The sequence below is a fragment of the Pistacia vera genome, unplaced genomic scaffold (genome assembly GCF_008641045.1).
Source record: "Pistacia vera cultivar Batoury unplaced genomic scaffold, PisVer_v2 Contig584, whole genome shotgun sequence".
Classification (NCBI taxonomy): domain Eukaryota; kingdom Viridiplantae; phylum Streptophyta; class Magnoliopsida; order Sapindales; family Anacardiaceae; genus Pistacia; species Pistacia vera.
Window position 1 is genome coordinate 183873 of NW_022196428.1, and position 24221 is coordinate 208093.

The 24221-nt window shown below is 35.5% G+C and overlaps 1 protein-coding gene across 1 annotated transcript; it reads left to right on the forward strand.

Moving 5' to 3' along the window:
• Positions 1-661: 661 nt before the first annotated feature.
• LOC116109608 (peroxidase 60-like) lies at positions 662-1375 on the forward strand. Its single transcript, XM_031395840.1, has 3 exons — positions 662-880; positions 967-1146; positions 1292-1375. The coding sequence occupies exons 1-3, from the start codon at positions 662-664 to the stop codon at positions 1373-1375; spliced, it is 483 nt and encodes a 160-aa protein (XP_031251700.1).
• Positions 1376-24221: the final 22846 nt, after the last annotated feature.

Sequence of the window (24221 nt, forward strand, 5' to 3'; positions counted from 1 at the left end):
GATGGCCATTGCCACTCCAGACTTTAGATTATTTTCTTGAGATTTCATGTAAAAAAAGTTTCAATTTTATCCTATAAAAGTTACTCTTTTAACTTTGCCCCATGTTTCTTAAACTTACATTTTTTTCCCCTTAAATGTAATTTCCTAAATAATTTTAGTTTTTACTTTGGTTTGCCTCTTTATTAAACATTAATTTTGGCCCCTCAAACATAATTTCAGGGTTCTGTCATTGGCCACACCAGAAATGGTCTGAGATTTGATCATTAAAGTCAAAGGTTGCTAAAATTCTATGCATCTCTATTCCTCTCTCAGCTATATTTTAACTTCTTAAATGGAAAAATTATAATATCTATGCATATTAACAATACAAAAGTCAAAATAATGTTTATATTTTACTAACGTGTGACAGCTCTACTCTATCATGTATGCATTGTTTTTATATATATAAATGTTTACATGGCTGCACGTTTTATCACTCTACTAAAATAAGGAACTTCATTGTGAAATCGTGGTGCTCACCAATCAACTTGCAGTTCCAGTTCACTCAAGGTTTCCATTTTTTATTCACGTTCTTTTAGCATGCCTAGATATATAAAGGAAACCAATACTTGCTTTCATATATAGATCGAATTTGTATATCCCAAAACTAAAGAATATGAAGATGTCAACAGTAGCTGCATTTGCTCTAGCCCTTGGCCTCATTTTTGTCAACCTTACAGGGCATTGCGATGGCGCACTTCAGGTCGGGTTTTATAGAGGAAAGTGTGGATTGTTAGATGTTGAGTCTATTGTTAGAGCCGTTGTTACCGTAAAGTTTTTGAAAGACAGAACTATTGCACCAGCTCTCATTCGGATGCAATTTCATGACTGCTTTGTCAATGTAAGTTATCTTAATTTTTTAGCTACCAAACATGTCATTATATGATATGAATAAGCTAATTTGAATCGTACTTTATGGTGAAAAAGGGATGCGATGCATCGATTCTCCTGGATGGAAACTCCACTGAGAAAACTGCAGGTCCGAATTTAAGTGTAAGGGGTTACGAAGTTATTGATGCAGTAAAGGATGCTGTCGAGAAATTTTGCCCTGGGGTCGTCTCTTGTGCTGATATCATTGCCATAGCAACCAGGGATGTTGTTTACTTGGTAAGAATAAAAAATAAATAAATAAAATCCTGATATTCTTATATATATGTAGTATAAATAAATTCTCTTAAAAGATTATCAGAAAAAGACTGACAGAAATGTTGTAGCTACTTTTTCCAAAACTCATATGCTTTTGTACATGCAGAGTGGAGGAGGGAAATACAGTGTGGAAACAGGAAGNCTGGATTTCTTGAATTATGTTGAAATAATGTTATTTACAAAAGACTAACATATATTATTAGGAGATAGCTTTGACTCATATCCAACAGAATCATTTAGAAATATATTAACAGAAAGTTCTCTTTCTCATTTGAAAAATACGTATGCTAAACCAGGAAATGATGCTGCGCAAGCAGCAGCAGTGATCCGCAACTTGAGGTTATCTCTCAGTAACATGCCCATCACCGCAACAAATCCATAAACGGTCGCAATATAGCCTATTCCTGTAGTGATTTGTGCTGCAATTCGAGGCTTGCGGCCGCATACTACGATACCAAGTAGGCAACAAACAAACCCGATAATGTTACAAGCTGCAGCATAACGCACGAGGATTTTAGCATTTTGGGACAAAGCGTTGTTGTTGCTCCCACCGGACCCAACTGTCAGTAATGTTAGAGCTGCTTGGGTAGTTATCACCAGAAATGTCTCTATCAGTCTAGGACGATTGAGCAGTGGTTCTCTACTTTCAATTGAAAACGAGTCCCTTTGGCTCTCAGAAAATGGTGGCGTTATGTTCAGCACTGTATCTGCAGGCGATGCTAGGGTTGAAATGGAAGAGTTTTGATCTAAAACTTGAGTATGACTGTGATCATGAAAGGATGTCTCACAAGGGGAAGCATGAGATGGCTGAGAGCTCTTGCCACAAAACTGGCAACTTGTAGCAGTTATTAATTCATCATTAGCTGCCATCGACCATTGCTTGGCAATGGCTTGAGAAAATAACGAAGCAATAGTATGTTCCTGAAAGTGCTGAGATAAGATAGCCATGTGAATGAGCTCATCTAAGGAATGAGTTCCTAGGACCATATTTTCGATGACTGGTTGCATGGAATGTCTTCGTTTGTGGCATAACTCCTGAATCAAAGGCAGTGGTTGTTCAGAAGCTGCAAAAGTTGGCCTTTTCTCTGCCTGATTACAAAAGCAACCAGAGGTTACATGTACAGAACCTGAATGATTAGAAGCCCCTCCAGGTTGAAACAATTTCCACAACTCACATGGGCATTTTTCAATATTCTCTAACATACTACGTGTCAGCAACACAGGGAACCGCCGTTTCATTTCACAGATTGAAAGAGCAAGCTCAAGCCCCAAAGGATCAAACAAGAGTGGATTTCTAAGACAGGATTGAACCTGAAAATTGTCAAACCATGCCAATTAAATGACAGCTATCTGGAATATAAGATATTGCAATAAAAAAGGAGCTTGATTAGGCAAATAAATATACCTGTTGATTAGGAGAAGCTTGTAGCGTTGATGATGAAGAGGAAGCCATTCTAGAAGAAGGAAAGAAAGGCTTAACTAATCAATGTTGTGGATTAAGATACACCTTACTATATATATAGTACGAAAGAATTTTTGAAGGCTCAATCAATGCCACTGGTTAAAAGCACTTACAAAAGGAAATAACAAATGAATCAAAATAATAATTCTTCTCTGTGGGAATTTCCTGGAATTTCCTGAGCTTCAAAGCGTGTGGTGAGAAGATGACTTCTCTTGCAACATGTCTTATATAGTCTAGCGAGTCAGCGAGCAAGTCTCCGAGGGAAAATTGTGGCCGGTTTCTTGTCTAAGTTTCCTGCAATTCATGTATATGATTGATATTGAATTTATTTATTAACACCGTTGAAAGTATTGTGAAGCCAAAAACGGAGCCGTTTCACTTAAGTATATTCAAGCCAAAACGGGGTCGTTTTGTTTAAGACCATTACCGAATTTCAGCCGTCAGATCAAGACAGATCCAAGGGCTGAGAATTACGAACGCAGACATATATAAAGAAGAGCAACAGTGATAAGGGCATACGAATTGTTCATTGTCAATCGGGGTATTAGGGTTTGAGAGAGGGAAATACTGGGGTTTGGTTTTCTCTGCTGAATCTTTTTGGGTTAATCTGGTTAGTTGAGAGAGGGTTGCGTTTCCTTCCAAAGGCTTGTATTTGTCCTCTGTTTTCTTGCAGATTATTGAAAGATTAGTGAGTGATTAGGCCTTGGTTGGGTGTTAGTCTGTTTCGGCAGATTTGTAGTCATATCCTTCTTGTAATCGTTGAATATTTTCTTAGTGCTGTGAGTGTCCGTATTTCGGAGCTCAACGTGGATGTAGTCTATTCAAGATTGAATAGACGAACCACGGTAAAAATCATGCCTTGTGTTGTGTGTGTGATTCATTGATCTTTAATCTTGTTTGTGTGATTATTTCTTTTGTGAATTGCTTGTTAGGCTTAGGTTATAACAGTGGTATCAGAGCTAGAAAGTTCTAAGGGGATTTAGGGTTAGAAATCGTTTGGTCTTTTGTACAAATTCTAAAATTAGGGTTTGTTAGATTTGGGGGTTTTTTCGATTTCAAGATCCTAGATCGTTAGGACTTCAGATCTTGCTAAGTCTTGGGGTTAAATTCGTGAGATTGAGTTACAGACACAAGGAATCGATGAAGTTCGTAGAAATTCTAAAATTAGGGTTTGTCAGATTTGGGGGTTTTCGAATTAAAGGCTTATAGGGCCTTAGGGTTTTCGAATTGACCTTGAATCAGGTCGAATTGGTTAGTCTGGGTCACAAACACGAGTCAAGGGAAAAAGGTCTAGGTCTTGTCTAAGGGTATTTAGGCTGGAACACCAGTGACTGCCTTAAAAACTGCTTGGCAGTAATTGGCGAATTCTGGTATAACAACGCCACGTACCCTTTGACGATTTTGGCTGTGTTAGTCTTGTCACTTTAGTCTTGTTTGTGTCTTGCCTTGTGTGATACAGTTTAAGGGTGTTTAGGCTGGAACACTAGTGACTGCCTTAAAAACTGCCTGACAGTAATTGGCGAATTCTGGTATAACAACACCATGTACCCTTTGACTGTTCTGTCCTATTACTACAATACAATGAGTACTACTCGTATGGAGATCTCCCAATATGATGGGAAGATCGACTTTAATACATGGAAAAAGAAGATGAAAGCCCTTCTTTCGCATAATAAAGTTGGGCTTGCCTTAGAAAAAGATGCCACTAAGTGGTCTGAAGAGAAACTGAAAAAAAAGGCTGAAGTGGATGAGGAGGCCTACAATCAGATCATAATGAATCTGTCCGATGCAGTCCTGCGAAAGGTTGATGGCATGGAAACACCGCTCACACTCTGGGGTAAACTCGAATCCCTTTATTCCTTACAGTCTGCACCAAACTTAGCATTTCTTAAAGGAGCCTTATTTTCTTATAAGATGGATGTTACTAAGTCTGTAGAAGAAAACCTTGATAAGTTTCTTAAGATGACATTAGTATTGAAAGGTACAGATCAGGAGTTGGGAGACTCCAGTCTGGCAATGATATTGTTAAATTCACTGCCTGATGAGTACTTGGTGGTGAAGAATGCTTTACAATACACTGGGACAGTTCCCAGTGTTGACCTGATTATAGCAGGTCTTAAATCTAGGGAATTGGAGTTGAAAATACAGAAAAGGAATGGAAATAACCTGTTTGTCAAAGGTAGATCAGATCCAGGACAATCAGGAAGGGATAGCAATAGGAATTTCCAACAACACATAAACCCTAGGGCTAAGAAAAAGGGGAAGAATAACAAGTCTAAGGGAGAAACTAGGAAGTGTTTTCACTGTAATAAACCTGGCCACCTTAAGAAGAACTGCTATGATTGGATAAAGAAACAAAAACAGCACAATACAGAGAGTAACTTAGCTAGCACTAGCACTGGCATTGAAGTTTCAGAAGCCCTCACTATCTCAAACCATGCTAGTAGTAAGGAATGGGTCCTAGATTCAGGGTGCACTTTTCATATGAGTCCCAACATCCAATGGTTCCAGAACTTTAGGAAGGGAGAGTTAGAAACTGTCTTCATGGGCAATAATCACTCTTGTAAGGTTCAAGGCATAGGAAACATAACCATTAGGTTGAATAATGGCAAAATCATAATGTTAACCAGAGTGAGGTATATACCTGACCTCAAAAGAAACCTGGTCTCCTTGGGAACTTTGGATGAAGCTGGATGTAGTTATAAGGCAGAAAAGGGATCCATAGTGGTGTACAAGAATAATGAAATACTACTTGAAGGGGTCAAACAAAATGGGCTGTACATTCTGTGTGGTCAACATTGTGCACTCACTGTAAAGTCTGCATTATCATCTACAAATCTGACTGCTGCAGAGAAATGGCATTTGAGACTTGGCCACATAGGCCAAAAAGGTATGACAGTGTTAAGCCAACATGGGTACTTTGGTAAGGAATCAATATCTGATTTAACTTTCTGTGAAGTTTGTGTGTTGGGAAAACAGCACAGAATGAGTTTCCAAAAGGGGACTCATCTGGCTGAAAAAGGGTTAGACTATGTTCATGCAGACCTGTGGGGTCCTGAAAGGGTTAGAACACATGGAGGGAATTGTTATTTCCTCTCCATTGTGGATGACTATAGCAGAAAGGTATGGGTGTACCTACTTAGGTCTAAAGATGAAGCCTTAACCAAGTTTAAAGGCTGGAAAAACTTGGTTGAAAACCAAGTTAACAGGAAGGTAAAAACCTTTAGGACTGATAATGGCCTAGAATTCTGTAATCAGGAGTTTGACTCTTATTGTGTAGAAGAGGGAATCTTGAGGCATAGGACTGTTAGGGGAACCCCTCAGCAAAATGGAGTTGCTGAGAGAATGAACAGAACCCTTCTTGAAAGGGTTAGATGTCTCTTATTCACAGCTGGTCTACCAAAAACTTTTTGGGGGGAAGCATTAGGCACAGCAGCTTACCTTATAAATAGGAGCCCTTCTAGCTCAATAGACTTTAAGTGCCCTGAAGAGAAGTGGTCTGAAAGGAGACCATCTCTTGAACACCTAAGAGTCTTTGGATGTGCAGCATATGCCCATACCAGAGATGGAAAGTTAGAACCAAGATCCCTCAAGTGTGTTTTTTTAGGATATCAAGAGGGAACAAAGGGTTATAGGCTGTGGGAAAGGGCTGCCCCAGGGGTTAGGGTAATTGTTAGTAGGGATGTGATTTTCAATGAAACAGTTTTCCCTTGTAAATCTAGTACTAACAGTGCAGGTAGCTCACAAGAAGAGTCTGAAACCTCAGGACAAACTGGGACAACTCAGTTTGAGGTGGAGCCTGAGACTAACCCTGATCAATACACCCAAATAAATGATCCTGACCCTGTTGAAGATCAACCACATCATAATCTAGAGCAGGAGGGTGAAGATTACCCTACTGACAATGCTGAAGAGGATCAGCAGGATAACCAGGCCCAATATCAGTTAGCCAGGGACAGAGTCAGAAGGGAAATCAGACCCCCTGCAAGGTACAGCTATGCTGACCTGATTTATACAGCACTCCTAGCTGGGTCAGAAATACATCGATCAGAACCAGATACCTATGATGAGGCACTGAGTTCAAGGGATAGAAAAGAATGGCTGGTTGCTATGGAGGAAGAGATGGAGTCATTGCACTCAAACAAAACCTGGACACTAGTTCCAAAGCCAAAGAATCAAAAATTGGTGGAGTGCAGATGGTTGTACAAACTGAAAGAAGGGATAAATGAGTCTGACCCACCAAGATTCAAAGCAAGGTTAGTGGCTAAGGGCTACACTCAAAGAGCAGGTATTGATTTCACTGAAATATTTTCTCCAGTAGTTAAATTTAAAACTATTAGACTCATGCTAGCAATTGTAGTTCAACATGATTTAGAGATAGAACAACTGGATGTTAAAACTGCTTTCTTGCATGGTGAGTTGGATGAGAAAATATTCATGAGTCAACCTGTAGGTTTTAAGGATAAAAAACTGCCTGATTATGTATGCTTACTGAATAAATCTCTGTATGGACTTAAACAGTCCCCTAGACAATGGTACAAGAGATTTGATGCATTCATAATAGGAAATGGATTCACTAGAAGCATGTATGATAACTGTTTCTATTTTGCCTGTATGAATAACATGCCAATCTACCTTTTGTTATATGTAGATGACATGTTAATAATTTGCAAGTCCATGTCTCAAATTAATGCATTAAAGGCCAAATTGAATACTGAATTTGATATGAAGGACTTAGGAAAGGCAAAGAAAATACTAGGAATGATGATTGATAGAGATAGAAGTGCACATACTCTTAAACTGCATCAATCCTCATACTTACAAAAACTAGTTTTAAAATTTGGTCTGAATGAATCCAAAGCTGTGACAATGCCCTTAGCAAACCATTTCATACTTAGTAAGTCACAGTCTCCAAAAACAGAGTCAGAAAGATTAAAAATGGAGAATGTCCCTTATTCTAATGCCATAGGTTCTGTAATGTATTCCATGATATCCACCAGACCTGATTTAGCATATGCAATATCACTATTAAGCAGATTCATGTCAAACCCTGGAAATGAACACTGGAATGCATTAAAATGGCTAATGAGATATATTAATGGTTCTGTTCAAATTGGTTTAATGTTCTGTAAAAGATATGCATCACTTGATCTGGTGGGGTATGTAGATGCAGACTTTGCAGGTGATAGAGACTCTAGGAAGTCCACAACTGCCTATTACTTCACACTGGGAGGCAACTGTGTTAGTTGGAAAGCTCAGTTGCAACCTCTGGTTGCATTATCCACTACTGAAGCTGAGTATGTAGCAGTTTCAGATGCATTCAAGGAAGCAACTTGGTTGCAAGGAATCCTGAAAGAAGCTGATCTGTTGAATGGCACAGCAACAGTCTACTCTGATAGTCAAAGTGCCATTCATTTGAGCAAGAACCCAGTGTATCACGAACAAACTAAACATGTGGATGTAAGGCATCACTTTGTCAAAGACCTGATTGCAAAGGGAGAGATAAATCTGTTGAAGGTACCCACTGAAGATAATCCAGCGGACATGGGAACAAAAGTGGTGACCACAGCCAAGTTCAAGCATTGCTTGAACCTGCTTCACATTAAGTAAATACTGCCCTTCAGAGCTGAGAAGAAATATGGAATAGCTTACTGCACTAAAAGGAATAAAGTTGGCTTCAAGGTGGAGACTGAAAGTATTTTGAAGCAAAAAACGGAGCCGTTTCACTTAAGTATATTCAAGCCAAAACGGGGTCGTTTTGTTTAAGACTATTACCAAATTTCAGCCGTCAGATCAAGACAGATCCAAGGGCTGAGAATTACTAACGCAGACATATATAAAGAAGAGCAACAGTGATCAGGGAATACAAATTGTTCATTGTCAATCGGGGTATTAGGGTTTGAGAGAGGGAAATACTGGGGTTGGTTTTCTCTGCTGAATCTTTCTTGGTTAATCTGGTTAGTTGAGAGAGGGTTGCGTTTCCTTCCAGAGGCTTGTATTTGTCCTCTGTTTCTTGCAGATTATAGAAAGATTAGTGAGTGATTAGGCCTTGGTTGGGTGTTAGTCTGTTTTGGCAGATTTGTAGTCTTATCCTTCTTGTAATCGTTGAATATCTTCTTAGTCCTGTGAGTGTCCGTATTTCGGAGCTCAACGTGGATGTAGTCTATTCAAGATTGAATAGACGAACCACGGTAAAATCGTGCCTTGTGTTGTGTGTGTGATTCTTTGATCTTTAATCTTGTTTGTGTGATTATTTCTATTGTGAATTGCTTGTTAGGCTTAGGTTATAACACAATGATTAGATGCGAAATCTCACTCTGGGCAGGTGTCAAACAGAAGCTCAACAGAGTCATCAAATGGATGGCCAAGCCTGTTCTCCTCTTCCTCCTCAAGCTCCTTCAGCCCAGAATTATATGCACCCTCTGCCTCATAACCCTATAATCCTTGGCAAGACTTTCAACTCAGGATTCTGCTTGTGCAAGCGGTACATCTCTTCCTTCTCTGAGTCCTTGAGATAAGACCCTCTTGCACCAGGCTCTCGTACTTGCTTCAGCAGCACACGCATCTCACGAATTCTCTCACCCCATCCCTCAACAAGAGCCTTGCTCTTTCTGTTCTCTGCTTCTTATCTTATCTTCAATCTCTTGCACATTGGAGACCACTGTAGATTGACAATATGTGTCCTGTCCATTACTGCTGGAACTAATTTGATGTCCAACAGCCTCATCATCAAAATGCTCCTTGGTCAATCCAGTTGACCACATTGAACTCGTTTCCCAATTTAAATAATCAGAACTAATCACACCAAATGATCCACCCATAGCCTTCTCCCATTCATTTTTACTTTCACTCCCATCACCATCACCGTCAACTGACTTCACTGAGAATGCTCGGGTCAGTATACCCCGATTAGCCTCACATCCACTCTTTGAAGTTCGCATCATTTCCCCATGATGGTAAAGTTTTCTCCAAAATTCTTGTGGTGTTTGCGACAGTACTAATAAAAGTAGATAACAAGCGAGATATGACACGGATAAGATAATGCATATTAGCAGTACTCAAAATCAAACTCTGTTTCTCCAAAACCACACTACAAGTACACAATCCTGAAACAAGAATAACCGCATGTCAGTAACTAAAAAAACAAACCCAGATACCATCATATAATCTAACTGACTTCCCTAACGTTTGACCTTATAATTTGAAAGATACAGATGAAGTTGACCCAAAATTTAGAAAATCATTAACCTCGCCTAAGACAGAACTCCCTTAAAATTTATCAAAAATGTACCTTTTCTTTTTTAGGGAAATAAATACAAACAAAAAGATACAAAGAAAAGTATAAAATGATATAAAAGGAAAAATACTAAAACCCCTGAAAGTCTTCTATTCAAGATAAGAATATCAAGTTCGAAAGCCACTTTTTAATTCCTAAATATAGAAAACAGAATGAAAACAAAAATAAAAAAAATAAAAAAGCTTTCGTTCGTATGACAGAATGAAGAAGATTTTGAGCTATGGAAGAAGAAGTAAGAACAGTATCAGAATTAGAAACAAAAACCATATGCCAAACTCCATCAGAAACCTAAGTTTGTTATCATAAAATTGATATAATGTAATATAAATTTAAAAAGAAAATGAAAGAAAGAAGATCCTTCGCCCTTGGCTCTTTTCAATAATCATAACTCAATCATCAACATATGCGCTAGCCAAACTTTATTAACAACTCATAAAAAAACTTTAAAAAAAAAACTGTCAAAGTTTCGATTGTTGAAGCTAGAAACACGGCTTAATTAACGGACAAAAGCTACGGGAAAGGGAGGCGGCGAACGGCACAACCAGCATGGTCAAGGCGGACTTCGACTTCTGAGAGAGTTGGCGGCCGCTCCGAATTCGAATATTTAATATAGGAGGAGAGAGTGACACTGGTCTTCTTAACTTTCCTCGTATGGTAAATCTAACGAGATAATTATTAACATTAAACCCAAACCCCGAGGTTGGGATAAAATAAGAAAAGGCCCTCCAGCACCAGTAATTATGCTCAACCTCCTTCCATCAGGCTTTTCACGTTAGTTTTAACAAGGAAAGAGGGTAAAAGAGTAAATGTTTCTAAAGGTTTATAATTATTAATAGTTACTAACAATAAACCTCCTGAAACTCGCAAAACTTATTTTGATCCTCTAAAATTCCAGAAATTACCACATAAAACTCCTGTTCTTAGTTTTAATTTTTAATTAAATATGGAAGTTGACTAGTTTTGAGCAAACATAATTATAAACTTATCCTAATTATATTTTGAGCATGATTAATAAAAATTTTAAAAATTCTTAAATAATACAAACTCCTAGATGAGGATATTAAAGTCATTTACCTTTAGTTGATTCAAACTAACACAAAAACACTATCGGCATAAGGTTAAGTGTAATTACTAATACTTGATGTAAAGTTGATGAGATTTTTTTTTTTTTTTTTTTGGTATCCAAAAGTGTCCAAGTTAACTTATGTGTTTCTCAATTATTCTTTAAGACCTTGAAATTGTCAGATAAGCTTCCAGTGATTACTTTTTATTAGTAGTAGTAAAGATTCGAACTCAAACCTCTTGAATTGATGAGACTTTTAGTTCCAGTTTTTTCTTTTTTTGTTTTAATAAATTATATTTAGCTCAATTCAATGGTCGAAAAGATTTTAAAATAACTACTTACCAGTGGGAAGAGTAATGCTTGGGTGAAAGTCTATTCAACAATTTTTAGTTTTTGCAGGCGAAAAAGTAGTTTAAGTTAGCCTTGGATAAGACTGAACAACAATTTTTTAGATTCATGGTTACCCTAATATGGAAAGACAAAAAATAAACAAGAAAATAAAACTTATTTATGTGACTAACTCAGTTAGTTATTTTGAGGGTTTTCCAACCAACTTTTTGTTCGTACCAAAGCCTTTTTCAAATCAACGTCTAGGCCTCACAATGAAAAATACTATACAGTTCAGAACTCAAATAAGAATCTGAAGTAAAACCAGGAGTAGAAAGAGGAATCGCCGAGTAATCTCGTGCCATTCGTGCCAGTGCTGGATATTTTGCGGAGTTGGTGCGCCACCAAGCTAATATATCAAACTCTTCAACTGAAGGAATTTTAGGTTCATTAAAATAGAGATCAAGTTCTGAATTTGAAGATGTGTAAGGTTTCCCCAGAGTTTCTAGCATCCTCGGAACTTTTGTGTATTCATTGTAAACATTAGTAACTTCATTAATGACTTTCTTAAGACGAGCATCCGCATCCCTGCCATAGAGTTCCATGTACCAACCTGCTACAATGTCCGTCTTGAACCGCGGATCAAGAATCACTGCAATTACCAGAACCAAGTTACAATTGCTCCAATATGTCAAAATATTTCTCTCTAATACATTATGCAATTTCGCTAACATAATAATTGTCACTTCCTTCCCATTGAAGCAATTTCATATATATGTCACAAACCTTGGGGAAATATACATTTGCAGTAGTATAATTGCTCCTCGGCAAGTTATTAGCAGCGTCTTTTAACACATGTGCGCACTCATATGCTGCAGTTGCCTTATACCATAGCTCATTTGTTAAATTTATTAACTTGAAATTAGGATCTATCTGTTCAAGTTCACAAAATGCTTCTTTAAACCCCAATGCACTCTCAAGCACCTCTAAATCATCCAAAATCCGCTTCATAAAGAAGGCCTTCAGAAGTCACTCTCTTGGCCAAGGACTTGGCTTTATTTACCTCAATTCGGAACTTATTTTCATTTGATAGCATCTCACAGACGTAATTAAACGACTTCCTTATTTCACTAAGCAAGCCTACCATGCAAGTCGGTCCATTCTGAACATTCCGTTTTAAGGTTATCTACTAGCCAATGAATGGGTAACAAATTCTTGTTGAAAAGGAATAAAGCTTGTTTACCAATCCGTATGTTTGGAAAACAAATACCCAAATCGCTTTCACAAATACCTTCGACTGTAGAGCATATATTCTTATCAACATTCAGATCCAAAAGTAGACCTTTAACATCAGAGAAACCCCTTTCACACCATTCGTATGCAAAATCAATAATCTTTTTCTTCAGTGCCCAATTATCATCAATAAAGTAGAGTACAACCAAAATGTACTCCATCTCATACCACTCAAATTTCAAACGGAAATTACGGGACAATTTATTGAAATATCCACGAAGCTTTTCCTTCTCTTCTTTGTAAACATGGAATATGTCGACCTTTATGGACCTTAGTGATGAAAATCCGTACTTAATGATCATTCGTGCCGCATCCAAATGATTCAATTCTTCATCAGTCACAGATTTTTCTTTGACAACAATCGGAGCAATCAAATGATTTGTTTCAACAACTGCAGCTTCACCTGGATTTCTGTTACCACGATGGCATCTTTCTAAATGATTTTTCAGATGTGTGGTTCCTTTCTTGCTTGAACCATGAAACTTCCTCTCACAGTGTTTGCATATAGCCCATTCTTTCCCATCTTCTTTATGTTTTGTGAATTCCTTCCAAACCTTTGAATTCAAATTTCTTCGTTTAGTTCGTGACAAGTTCTCCAAATCTGCATTCATTATCTCATTTTCATGATTGGAAGTGGGTTCAGAACCAACATTTTGTTCTCTAATTTGGGTGATTTCCTGTCAAGATCAGAAAAACAAGTTATTATATGCTAACTCTACTTCAGTTTCTAGTATAAAGCTCCACGTAAAGGTAATTTCAATAGTGACCGGAGCCATTTGCTTCTATTGAATTGTCTCAATGGAAAAAGCAGAGTTGAGAAAAGAAATATATGCTATGCAAATAAACTACTCTCTCTGCTTCGTATTTTTGGAGACAAAATGTGCTGTGGATTGTTAATTTTTGGAGTCAAAATATGTACCACTATTCACCCTGATCAGATTATTGAGATTCAAAAGAGGCACGCGAAGCACTTAAGTTTACAAAGAATTGATCTCGTATATAGCTTTGGCGTACAGGAAACTTGAAATTATGCGAAAAATACAGGAAAACCAGAAATACTTCACTTTCAGAGCTATATGAAACAAGTTCAATCTTTGTGAATTTGAATACTTTGTGCCTCTTTTAAGTCTCATTAATCTCAAGTAAATCCCACCACAAAAATTGACTTGGGATTCATTAATAATCACAGCACATGGACTTTTGTTTCAAAGATTAATACAAAACATGGAGAATTTTTGCATTTACACTACTTAATTTCTATGGAGCAAAGAAGTAAATATTCCTCTGATTAAATTCAAGATTCAATAAAAAGTAGATAGAGAGAGACCAACCTGATCATGATTTGGAAGTGTTTCAACTTCATCACCATTACTTGTTTGGAAAAAAATTTCTGATGTTCCTCCGACCGATTGAAGGGTTCCACCAGGTCAAGGCATCATCAAAGTATCGCATCAATTTGAAGGGAAATTTTATCATGGAGGACAAGACTTTCGGATAGTCCAATATTCAACTTAAAAGTATCGCATAATCTCCTCCGCTTCTCCGTCTGTTGAAAAAAAGACTCCAATTGCAAATTGTCATGCTTATATTTACAATAATGTTTATTTTATGATTAACGTGATATTATCAAATAAAGTGTCAATTAATTGAAATTTTAGCTTTGTGAATACAATATTATTGTTATATTTATGGATACTCTTTATTTTATTTTTTTTACATATACGATGCCTATTAAGACTTGGGTCAAAATTGGGCCGATTCAGGAAGAATTGGGGGTTACTAAAAAGGGAGCCCACATTGGAGATCATTATCCTGTTGAATTATTTATTAGATAGTTAAAATGTAATTTACAAGAGTCCGATTCACTTTTAAGTTTGTTTCATGAAAGGGTATCAAGAGTCGTTGAGTTCCTCGATAGTGAAAATGAATTTGTAGCATTAAACGAAGACTTTAACCATAGAAATTTTAACAAATAAAAATGAATTTCTGCCTACATCCACATAACAGCAACAAATCGAACTTCAATAACAACAAACATTACACAAATGAACAGTAATTATAAACTTGGTTTGTAAGTGATATTGCATTTTATCATTTAATTCTAATTTAAATTATTGGTCATTGGTTAAATTGAATCCTTTAAATTGAATCCAATGTATTAAAATAGAATTAAATAATTATGTTTAGTCTTTGATATTTATATTCCATAACTTGCCTAATTAATCAATTACTCAAACATTCTTATTCTAATCCTATAGAGGTATTATAATTATGTTTCAATAAACTAGATTAATATATTATAGAGGATGGTGTGGTTCAATAAGCACATGCATTATAAGTAATGTAAAAAGTTTAATTGGGTCAACTGATATCCAAAACCTGGACTTTATTAGAGTTGTGTGTGATTTTGCCATAAATGCCCGCAAATCTCGGACGCTCATAGAGAGATAGTTTGACCCAGAATCAGCTCAACCCAAAAGCAAGCTCGACTTAGAATCAGTTTGATTTAGAGTAAGCTCGACCCAGTTGAAGCTTATCACAATGACCAATCTAAACAATTGTTCAATGAAATCAAAGATAAGCTTCAATCTTGGATATTTTGGAAGGGATAATAAATACCATTGATAGCGCAATCTTAGCGCTCAATTGCGAAGATCACAGGATTACAAATCAACTCTGATTGCAATCCCGAAGTTATCTCTCTATCTATTAATCACACATTTGTATAAAAACCCCTTGAAACGATGAAAAAAGGGTTAGCAAATTTACTCAAGCATATTATATTTTTCCTGTAAGCCCTCAAAAGCAATAAGATAACAGTGGACGTAAGCTCAAGTTCTAACTTGCCGAATCACTTTAAAAATCCTTTTGTTTTCTTTACATTATTACTACATTATTTATATTTAATTGCTGGTTTATCTTAAATCACGCACACATCAGTTTCGATTCCATCAAGGTAAATCAGTTCTCTCAGGTTAGTGCAATTTTCGTATCAACATTTTGGTGCTAGAGGATGGGCCCTCCGCTTGTCTCTCTTATTTCTAGCGAAAACAAACAATTTTAGTGAATAATTGATCACTTGTAATTCCCAATGGCTTATACAAAAACCCAAGCAACCACTGGAAACCATAACAATGTGGAAGCCACCCATCAGGAGATGAATCAGACTGTTGTTCCAGGCTAACCGCCAATACCACTAGCGTATAGCAGGTTTCAAATCAGTTGGGGGTAGGGACCTCTAACCTTGAGAATGGTTAACTGATGGAGATAATAACATTGCTAGTTGTACAAGTGGTGCAATAGAATGTGGCTGAGTTAAGAAAGGAGCAGTAGGCCAACTAGAACCTCAATCAGCCGCACTTTACAAAGGTTACACCCACCAGGTAGAATAACTCTATTAGTGACCAATCTGGTTTGTCGGCAGTCAAAAGGGACCATCACCCCCGACATCGAGGGCACATTCCACACACGAGCATGAATCTTAGGGCAAGTTAATCCCGGGAGGCGACTAGGCAAGCAGCCCATGGGGGAAAATGAAGATAATGGTCGCCAGAGGGATTCTCGTCCTAATCGATAAAATGCCTAATGCCAGCGTGCCAGTTTTAACCCACGTCAAAGGCAAGCTCAAACCTCGTAAGCACGCGAGATTAGAAATGCATGCCAATCTAGCAATAACTGACGTTTCAGTTTCAACCAACATTGTGAGCAATGCATCGAGGAGCATGACAACACCAACTATCTCAGCCATCATGACTCCACCCTCTCACAATGAGGATTTGGATCAGGCTCTCAAATGACTGATCTCCAGGCTCATTTGCTCGAGGTAAGGTTGAACAGAGCCCGCAATCAGAATCGTCCTCACAATAAGGATTTGGATCAGGTATAGAAAATGTTCGATGATCTGAGAGCCCGAAAAAAAAAAAAAAAATTTCTACTTCAGTTTCTTGTATAGAGCTCCACGTAAAGGTAATTTCAATAGTGACAAGACCCATTTGCTTCTTTGAATTGTCTCAATGAAAAAAGCAGAGTTGAGTAAAAGAAATATATGCTATGCTAATAAACTACTACATTAAAACCTCTCTATAGTCATAATAGTGAGATCAAACTAATTTATTACTATAAGGAGGTTATAACTTAATAGAAGTATAGTTACAAAAATTAATATTTTGATTTCTTATTTTATAATTCATATTTTAATAGTATGTATTAGGATTTCAATTAATTGCTTTTGTAGTATTGGTATTAGTATTAGTGTCACACAACTATTCTGTTCCTACCACCAGCTAGTACTTCCAAAATCCAGCTGTGTGATGCAAGCATCATTAGAATTTTCAAAGGTTATTATAGTCAACGTTTTAATCGCCTATTTTTGAAATGAATAGAAGATCATGTATTGGAACCAAAAAAGAAAAGTATCCTTAATAAAATTGTAAATGCAGTTGATGCATAGTCAATTGATGTGAAACTACAGACAATTATCAATTGTTTTAAACACTGCAAAATTAGGACCCCCCATGTTGATGAATTGCAAGCTACAAATGAAGTGGATGTGGAGAATAAAAGACTCATTGCAGAATTGAGTGATCAGATTCGACAACTTCACTATATTAATCGAATGCATAATAATGTCTGCCTCGATCATCCAAATGAGCAACAAGTCGTATATGCTTTAACTGAAGAAGAAATCATTGCTGCAATTAGACAAAAAGAGAAATGAAATAATCCCAATGATGATAGTATATAAATACAAAAAGTTTCGTGCCATGAAGCTTTAAACATGCTTGAAAAGCTAGAAATATTTTAATTTCAACAAGAAGATGTCCATGCTAGCGAATTATTACATACCTGTAAGTTAAAAAGTGTCGTAATAACTTTAAAGCATAAATCATTGTCCCAAACAAATTTAGATAAATATTTTATTTCATTTTAAACCTTTAATGTAACGTAACATATATTTTTTTGCAATATAAATATAATTATTATTATGTGGAGGCAACTTTCCTTAAGACAAGAATTAGAAAAACTATAACTTATTACAATGTGGAGTTTATTCTTATTTATAACTATCCCAAATTGGGATTAAAATTTTTTATGACCATGTAAAGTTTATTCCCATATAAAGTATCACTATAGAGAGGTTTTACTGTATATCTTTGCTTCATATTTTTGGAGACAGAATGTGCTGTGGATTATTAAATTTTGGAGTCAAAATATGTACCAGTATTCACCCTGATCAAATTAGTGAGATTCAAAAGAGGCACGCGAAGCACTTAAATTTGCGGATGATCTCATATATAGCTTTGGTGTACAGGAAACTTGAAATTATGCGAAAAATATAGGAAAACCGGAAATTCTTCACTTTCAAAGCTATATGGAACAAGTTCAATCTCTGTGAATTTGAATCCTTTGTGCTTCTTCTAGGTCTCATTAATCTCAAGATAAATCCGAACACAAAAATTGACTTGGGATTCATTAATAATCACAGCACATAGACTTTTGTGTCAAAGATTAATACAAAACATGGAGAACTTTTGCATTTATACAATTTCTATTGAGCAAAGAAGTAAATATTCCTCTGATTAAATTCAAGATTCAATAAAAAGTAGATAGAGAGCGACCCACCTGATCATGATTTGGAGGTGTTTCAACTTCATCCCCTTTACTTGTGGAAATAAAATTTCTGATGTTCCTTCGGCTGATTGAAGGGTTCCACCAGGCCAATACATCATCAAAGCAAAAATATTATTCAAAAAGAGCTGGTATTGAAAAAGTAACACTAGTTAAAATACTTACTTGATTATGCAATTAGATTGACATGGATCCTGAAAATGAGCTTAAGAATTTTGCAATGATGGTGAAGGAAGTCAAGAAGAAGTAATAAGTGCTAACTATTTTTCTGTTCAACATTTCAACTTGTCTTAAAAAAGTGGCCGGAGTTTCAATTTTCAATTTGTTCTCGCCGTTGACCGAAGGGGCCAGGAGTTATCGACTATATTTTAGGTAAAAAAAAAAGTATATTTTAGGTACAAAGTTTATATGAAATGATAAAAAAAGACACAGGTTTTTAATTTTTCATAAAAGGGAGAACTAACAATTGATTGGTCTTAGATTTAACTCTACGTGAGAGCCAAAAAGTATTTTCTACCTTAATTTCAAATTTGGTTTAATAAACAAATTAAAATTACAGTAAAAATTAAAACCATAAACATAAAAATAATGAAAAAACCAACAAAATTAACAAATAGAAATAGAAAATTAACTAATTATAATAAATATTCAAATTAAAGTAAATAATTCAAAATAAACAATAAAAGCTCAGCCATGGGGTGACCAAATCGGCCTGCAGTCGATTTGGCCTAGCTTGGCTTGGTTAGCCGCTCCAAGCGTGGCCATCGATATCTAGCCACTTCACACTTCATGGCCAATCTTAGTGATTCAGTCCATAATCTCACATCATGAAACAACCCACAAACCGTCTCAAAAATTCTCTTACTAAAATAGTCACAAATCGAATAATAGACTTTTATTTTCCAAAACGATGTGTTGACCTGACCACCTTCATCATAATTTCAAGATAGTCAAAGATGTTGAGGAGCCAAGAAACACATGCATTAAATGGAAAATTTAGAACGTTATCAAAATCAGCGAGACGAACTTTCTTGATTTTAAGCGAGTTTATTAAAAATACTCATTTGAAAAGTCATTCATGAAAGATCGTTGGGCATTTTTGGTAAATACACATTTCTTCATCTGCTTCTACATATTCGTTCAGATCTTGAACTTAAGTCTATGAAATGCTCTCTTGTTATTTGTTTTCTTATGCCCTTCATCAATTTAGAATTTATTTTCAGAGATAAGTAAGCAAAAAATGCCCAGGGTATATGAGCAAATAAAATTTAGATTTTTAAAATTTAAAATTTAAACATTAAATCTTGATAAAACAATATATTAAAAGTATTAGGGGCATTAAAGTCTTATTGTTATTTCTGTTAAACTTAACAGCAAGTTGCTGTTAATTTGTCCCTTTTCTAAAGAATTCAAAACTTGTGTCCTTTTATAATTTCTTGAAAACTTTGTACCTAAATTGATAATATCCAGGGGTGCATTTGGTTTGATATTTTGGATAGGATTTTGGGAATAATATTAGGTAGTTGAATAGGGTGAATATTACGAGATAAAATTTAAAAATTAATAAAAAAAAACCCCAATGTTTGCTAATTTAACTAAACACTCCAATATATAAAAATTTAGTAAAATAACAAAAGCACCCCCACCCACCCACCCACCCACCCACAGTGCCAGATTCTAGCCACCATCGCTAAAATTAGCCGAAAAATGGCGATATGACATAGACCGATCGTATCTGGCCGGAAAGGCCAGATCTACAGCCAGATCTGGTCGTTGACGGCCGCAAAAGGCCAGATTTGACCGTCAGATCTACGGCCAGATCTGGCCTATTCCAGCCAGATCCACTGTGGATTTGACCGGAAAAGGTCAGATCGGCGAATTACCGGTCATTTTCGGTCGTTTGTACGCTGTTGTGACAGATTCCGGCAATCACCGATGGTGGTTGCCGAAATCTGGCAACTATGGGTGGGTGAGAGTGTTTTTGTTAATTTTTAAACTTTTTTCAGGGGTGTTTAATTAAATTAATAAATTTAAGTAGTCTACAAGTAATTAAAAAAATAAAATAATATTTCCCAAATAATTAAACAAGAATATGATAGGGAATAGGGTATGAAATAATAAAACAAACGAACCTCATATTTTTATTTATGTTTAATATTTACTAATAACGTTTTATTATAATGCATCAAATATTTGTAATTTTATTAAAACTGAAAAGCGAAAACTCCTACTCAACTCTTTCCTATTTCCAGTTAAATACTAGTAATATTATTTATGTTTGTATTTTATTTCCAATACTCTTAATTTTAGTCATGTGTTTGCTGCAAATTTGGAAGAATGAAGAATGGGACTGCATTAATAATGAGTACTAGTTTAAGAAAAATTATCCCCCTTCTACCCTCGGGTTTACTCTGCATTAATAAAAAAAAAAATTACTCATTCTTTTTACGAAAAATAGTTTTAATTAAATATTAATTAATATAATATTGAAAAAAGTGAGATGTGTCGGTGGTCAGTGGTATCGTTGACAGGGAGTCACCGCTATCGTTGTAGAGTGTTGCCGACGTCGTTGATGGCGATGCGTCCAATGACACCACCAACACTGTTGTTTAGATCGCCGAATGAACTACCCAACGGTGATGACAAGAAGTTCTTTGGTGAAACAGCTTTGCCAGAAAATACCGCAAAAAATTAGATCAATCTTTTTCAAAATTTTCCAGCGAAATGGCTTCATAGGAAGACTCCTCATCAACATCATTGGGTAGATGATTCAACAATCTACCCAATGGTGCCGACAGTGTTATCGGACATGCTGTTGTAATCTCGTGGGCAATCGGCAACCTCATTGACAATTTTCAAATTTTTTATTATTTTAATTCAAAATATTTATTATCATTTAGTTAAATATTTAAATAATTTAATTTTAAATAAATATATTATATTTATCTTATTAATTATAAGTTTAGTATGTTACACCAAATAAGCGAAAATATCAAATTTAATCAATTCGTATCCTATTTAATTCATTCTTATCCAACATGAAAAAATTAGTTCAGTCCAGTGCAATGCACGAAACACACCCGATGTTTAATGACATGATTTTGTACTTTTAGATTGGTGGCTACTGTTTAATATCATCATAGAGGTCCTAGCTTTGACGGTTTAGTGTTTAGTTACCTGTTAGTTCCTGGGCTGGGTTAGGTTTACTTGGGACCTCCAATTTGCTTTATTTTGGGCCCTCCCCATGTTGGGCTTTTCTTTACGACATGGGTTGATTGGATCCACATGTAATTTCACTCCCATAACAACAATAAGAACGGAAGAGTTTATTGAAAGAGTAATACTACACTTACAAAAACATTTTACAAAGATTTTTATACAAAGTAATATAGTAAAAAATGAATGGAAGAGTGAATTTAATGAGTTTGACTTTTTGTTTCACTTTTCCATTCATTTTTTATCACATCACTTTGTATGTAAATCTTTGTAAAATGTCTTTGTAAGTGTAGTATTACTCTTATTGAAAACTAGGCAGAATGTCAGAATCAAACTTTATCAGATTGAAAATTAAAAGTTTGAGTAGAATTAATTTGCCTTTATGAGTTAAATTTAGATTTATTTACTAATTACCTGTGAGCATATCATTCTTACTTAAATTCATCTATTTGAGTTACACGTTTGAAGATCTAACTCCATTTAATATAGGGTAATACCACACTTATAACTTAATATCACAAACCCTCTCTCCCAACCCCTACGTGACAATTCCCAGTTTTTGTTGATGAAATTTTCAAAATTAAAAATTTATCAACAAAAAAACTAGAAATTACTAATAAGGGTTGTGAGAGAGAATTTTTTAGATTAAATTTTGAATAATATAAGTGCTTACTTTACAGTCTACATCAATACTTCAGTGTAAAACCAACAATGTTACCGGCTCACTCATGACTCCGGTATTTGGAAGTGTTATGGATTGAACAGTGCTATTAGCCAATTGAGGACTAGATTCACTAGAAGGAGCTTATTCCCTTCTTCAACTTTGAATTTTATTAAAATAAATAATTTCTAAAAATACTTCTAAAAAAATTAATATTTTCCAAATTATCAAGCCTAATAAAAATGGTACGTCAAGCTTTATATAAAAACTAAGTTAGGTACATTTGGTTATACTATACACACCCATCTTAAAGAGGACACCTATTACTAAATTTTATGGAGCATTTTTTTTTTTCCATTATCTCCTGATTTTAACATTATTTTTAGTTTTACCTATATTTATTATTCAATCAAGCATTAATCTTTTTAATTTTAGGTTAAAATAATAAAATTTATGTGAAGTAAAATTCTGAAATTTTAAATTCAATTGTGAATTGACTTTAAAAAATTTTTTAAATAAAAGAGTGATGATATATAATTTTAAATGTATACATCTTAGAGTTGAAAATCCTAAATTATACCTTTTAGTTCTTGGGCTGGGGGTTAGGTTTATTTTGGGCATTATGGGTCCTTCCCATTGTTGCGCTTTTCTTTACAACATGGGTTGGTTGGATCCACGTACCTTGTTTGTTTTGATATTGATGTATTCACTCCTATAACAACAATAAAAACAGAAGAGTTTATTGTAAACTAGGCAAAATCAAACTTTAACAGATTGACTGAAAATTGAAAGTTTGAGTAGAATTGAATTGCCTTAAGTTCAACTCTTCTGTGATTTTGAAGGGTTTTGTAAGTGAATTAGAAAAACCAAAGTATAATGTTAGAATATATATGTCTTAGGATGAAAAGTTCAATTATAATGATATAAAAAGACATGAATTAAAAGATGGAAAAATTGAGATAAAATTTGACAAGTCTCATATTTTTCATTTATTTTTATATAAATATTTTTTAGCAAAAGAACAACATTCCAAGAGCCATTAAGACAATGTTTGATATGGTAAGGTTTTGACACATAATGGAAATGAACATATGAACCTTAAGAGAAAGAATACTATAAGAATTTCAGAGTACAATGAAATAAAAGATCAAAAGGTTAGATTCGAAGACACAAGATGAGATGATATATAGTGTAGGGTACTTGCTTAACGCATGTGCCACGTCAGCCAACAAGGGCTGACCCATGTTTGTCCAAATAAGGAAATTATTCATTCTTTTGGTTTGGACCACAAAACAAATCGGGAAAAAAACTTTATTCCCTAGGACCACTTAAGGATACTATGACACATGTAAAAAGGTCTTAAAAAGTAATAGACAAAGATAAACAATATTTTTTTTCACTTTATCAGACATGCAACTCGTGCTGGGTTGCAAATGTTTGAAGCAAGAGTGTAAGCACAAACTATTGTGCACACACTCAAAACGAAATAAGCCAAGGCACAAGTTTGGCAATGTAGCGACTCATTCTACTCATATTCTTTTACAGAATACATAGTAAAAATACATGTAAAATAGCATAAAAGTTGGGCCCAAAATTTTCTTTTATTAAACATATTTACTCTTTATACAAAAAGTAGTATCATGTACAAAAACATCAAACAGGGTGGACAGTGTGGCCAGTTCTCTTCGCCTGATGACGTCCATCCGACTGTGTCCTCATCTAAATCCTGCAGAAACATAGGGAACAACGGGGTGAGCACAAAACAATGCTCAGTAAGTAAATCCTCTACTCATAAATCCCCGTAACTCTCTCTAATTCTTTCCCTACAAATTTCATTTACTCTCTCTTTTATACTCTCTATGTTTTCTCTTTCTAGTAACTCTTTTCTACTAACTCTCTTTAGTAAGTCACGACCCCATCTGATCGGAGGCACGGCTGGGACCCACTCCCACTCTACGTGACTTGTACTCATTCTAGCCGATCGAACTCGGTTATGCATGGATTTGGAACCTTTGGCCATATGAGTGTATAAACTCTCTCTGGGGTACTCTCGGGTACAACCCTCATCCGCATGCACTCTCATGGGCTA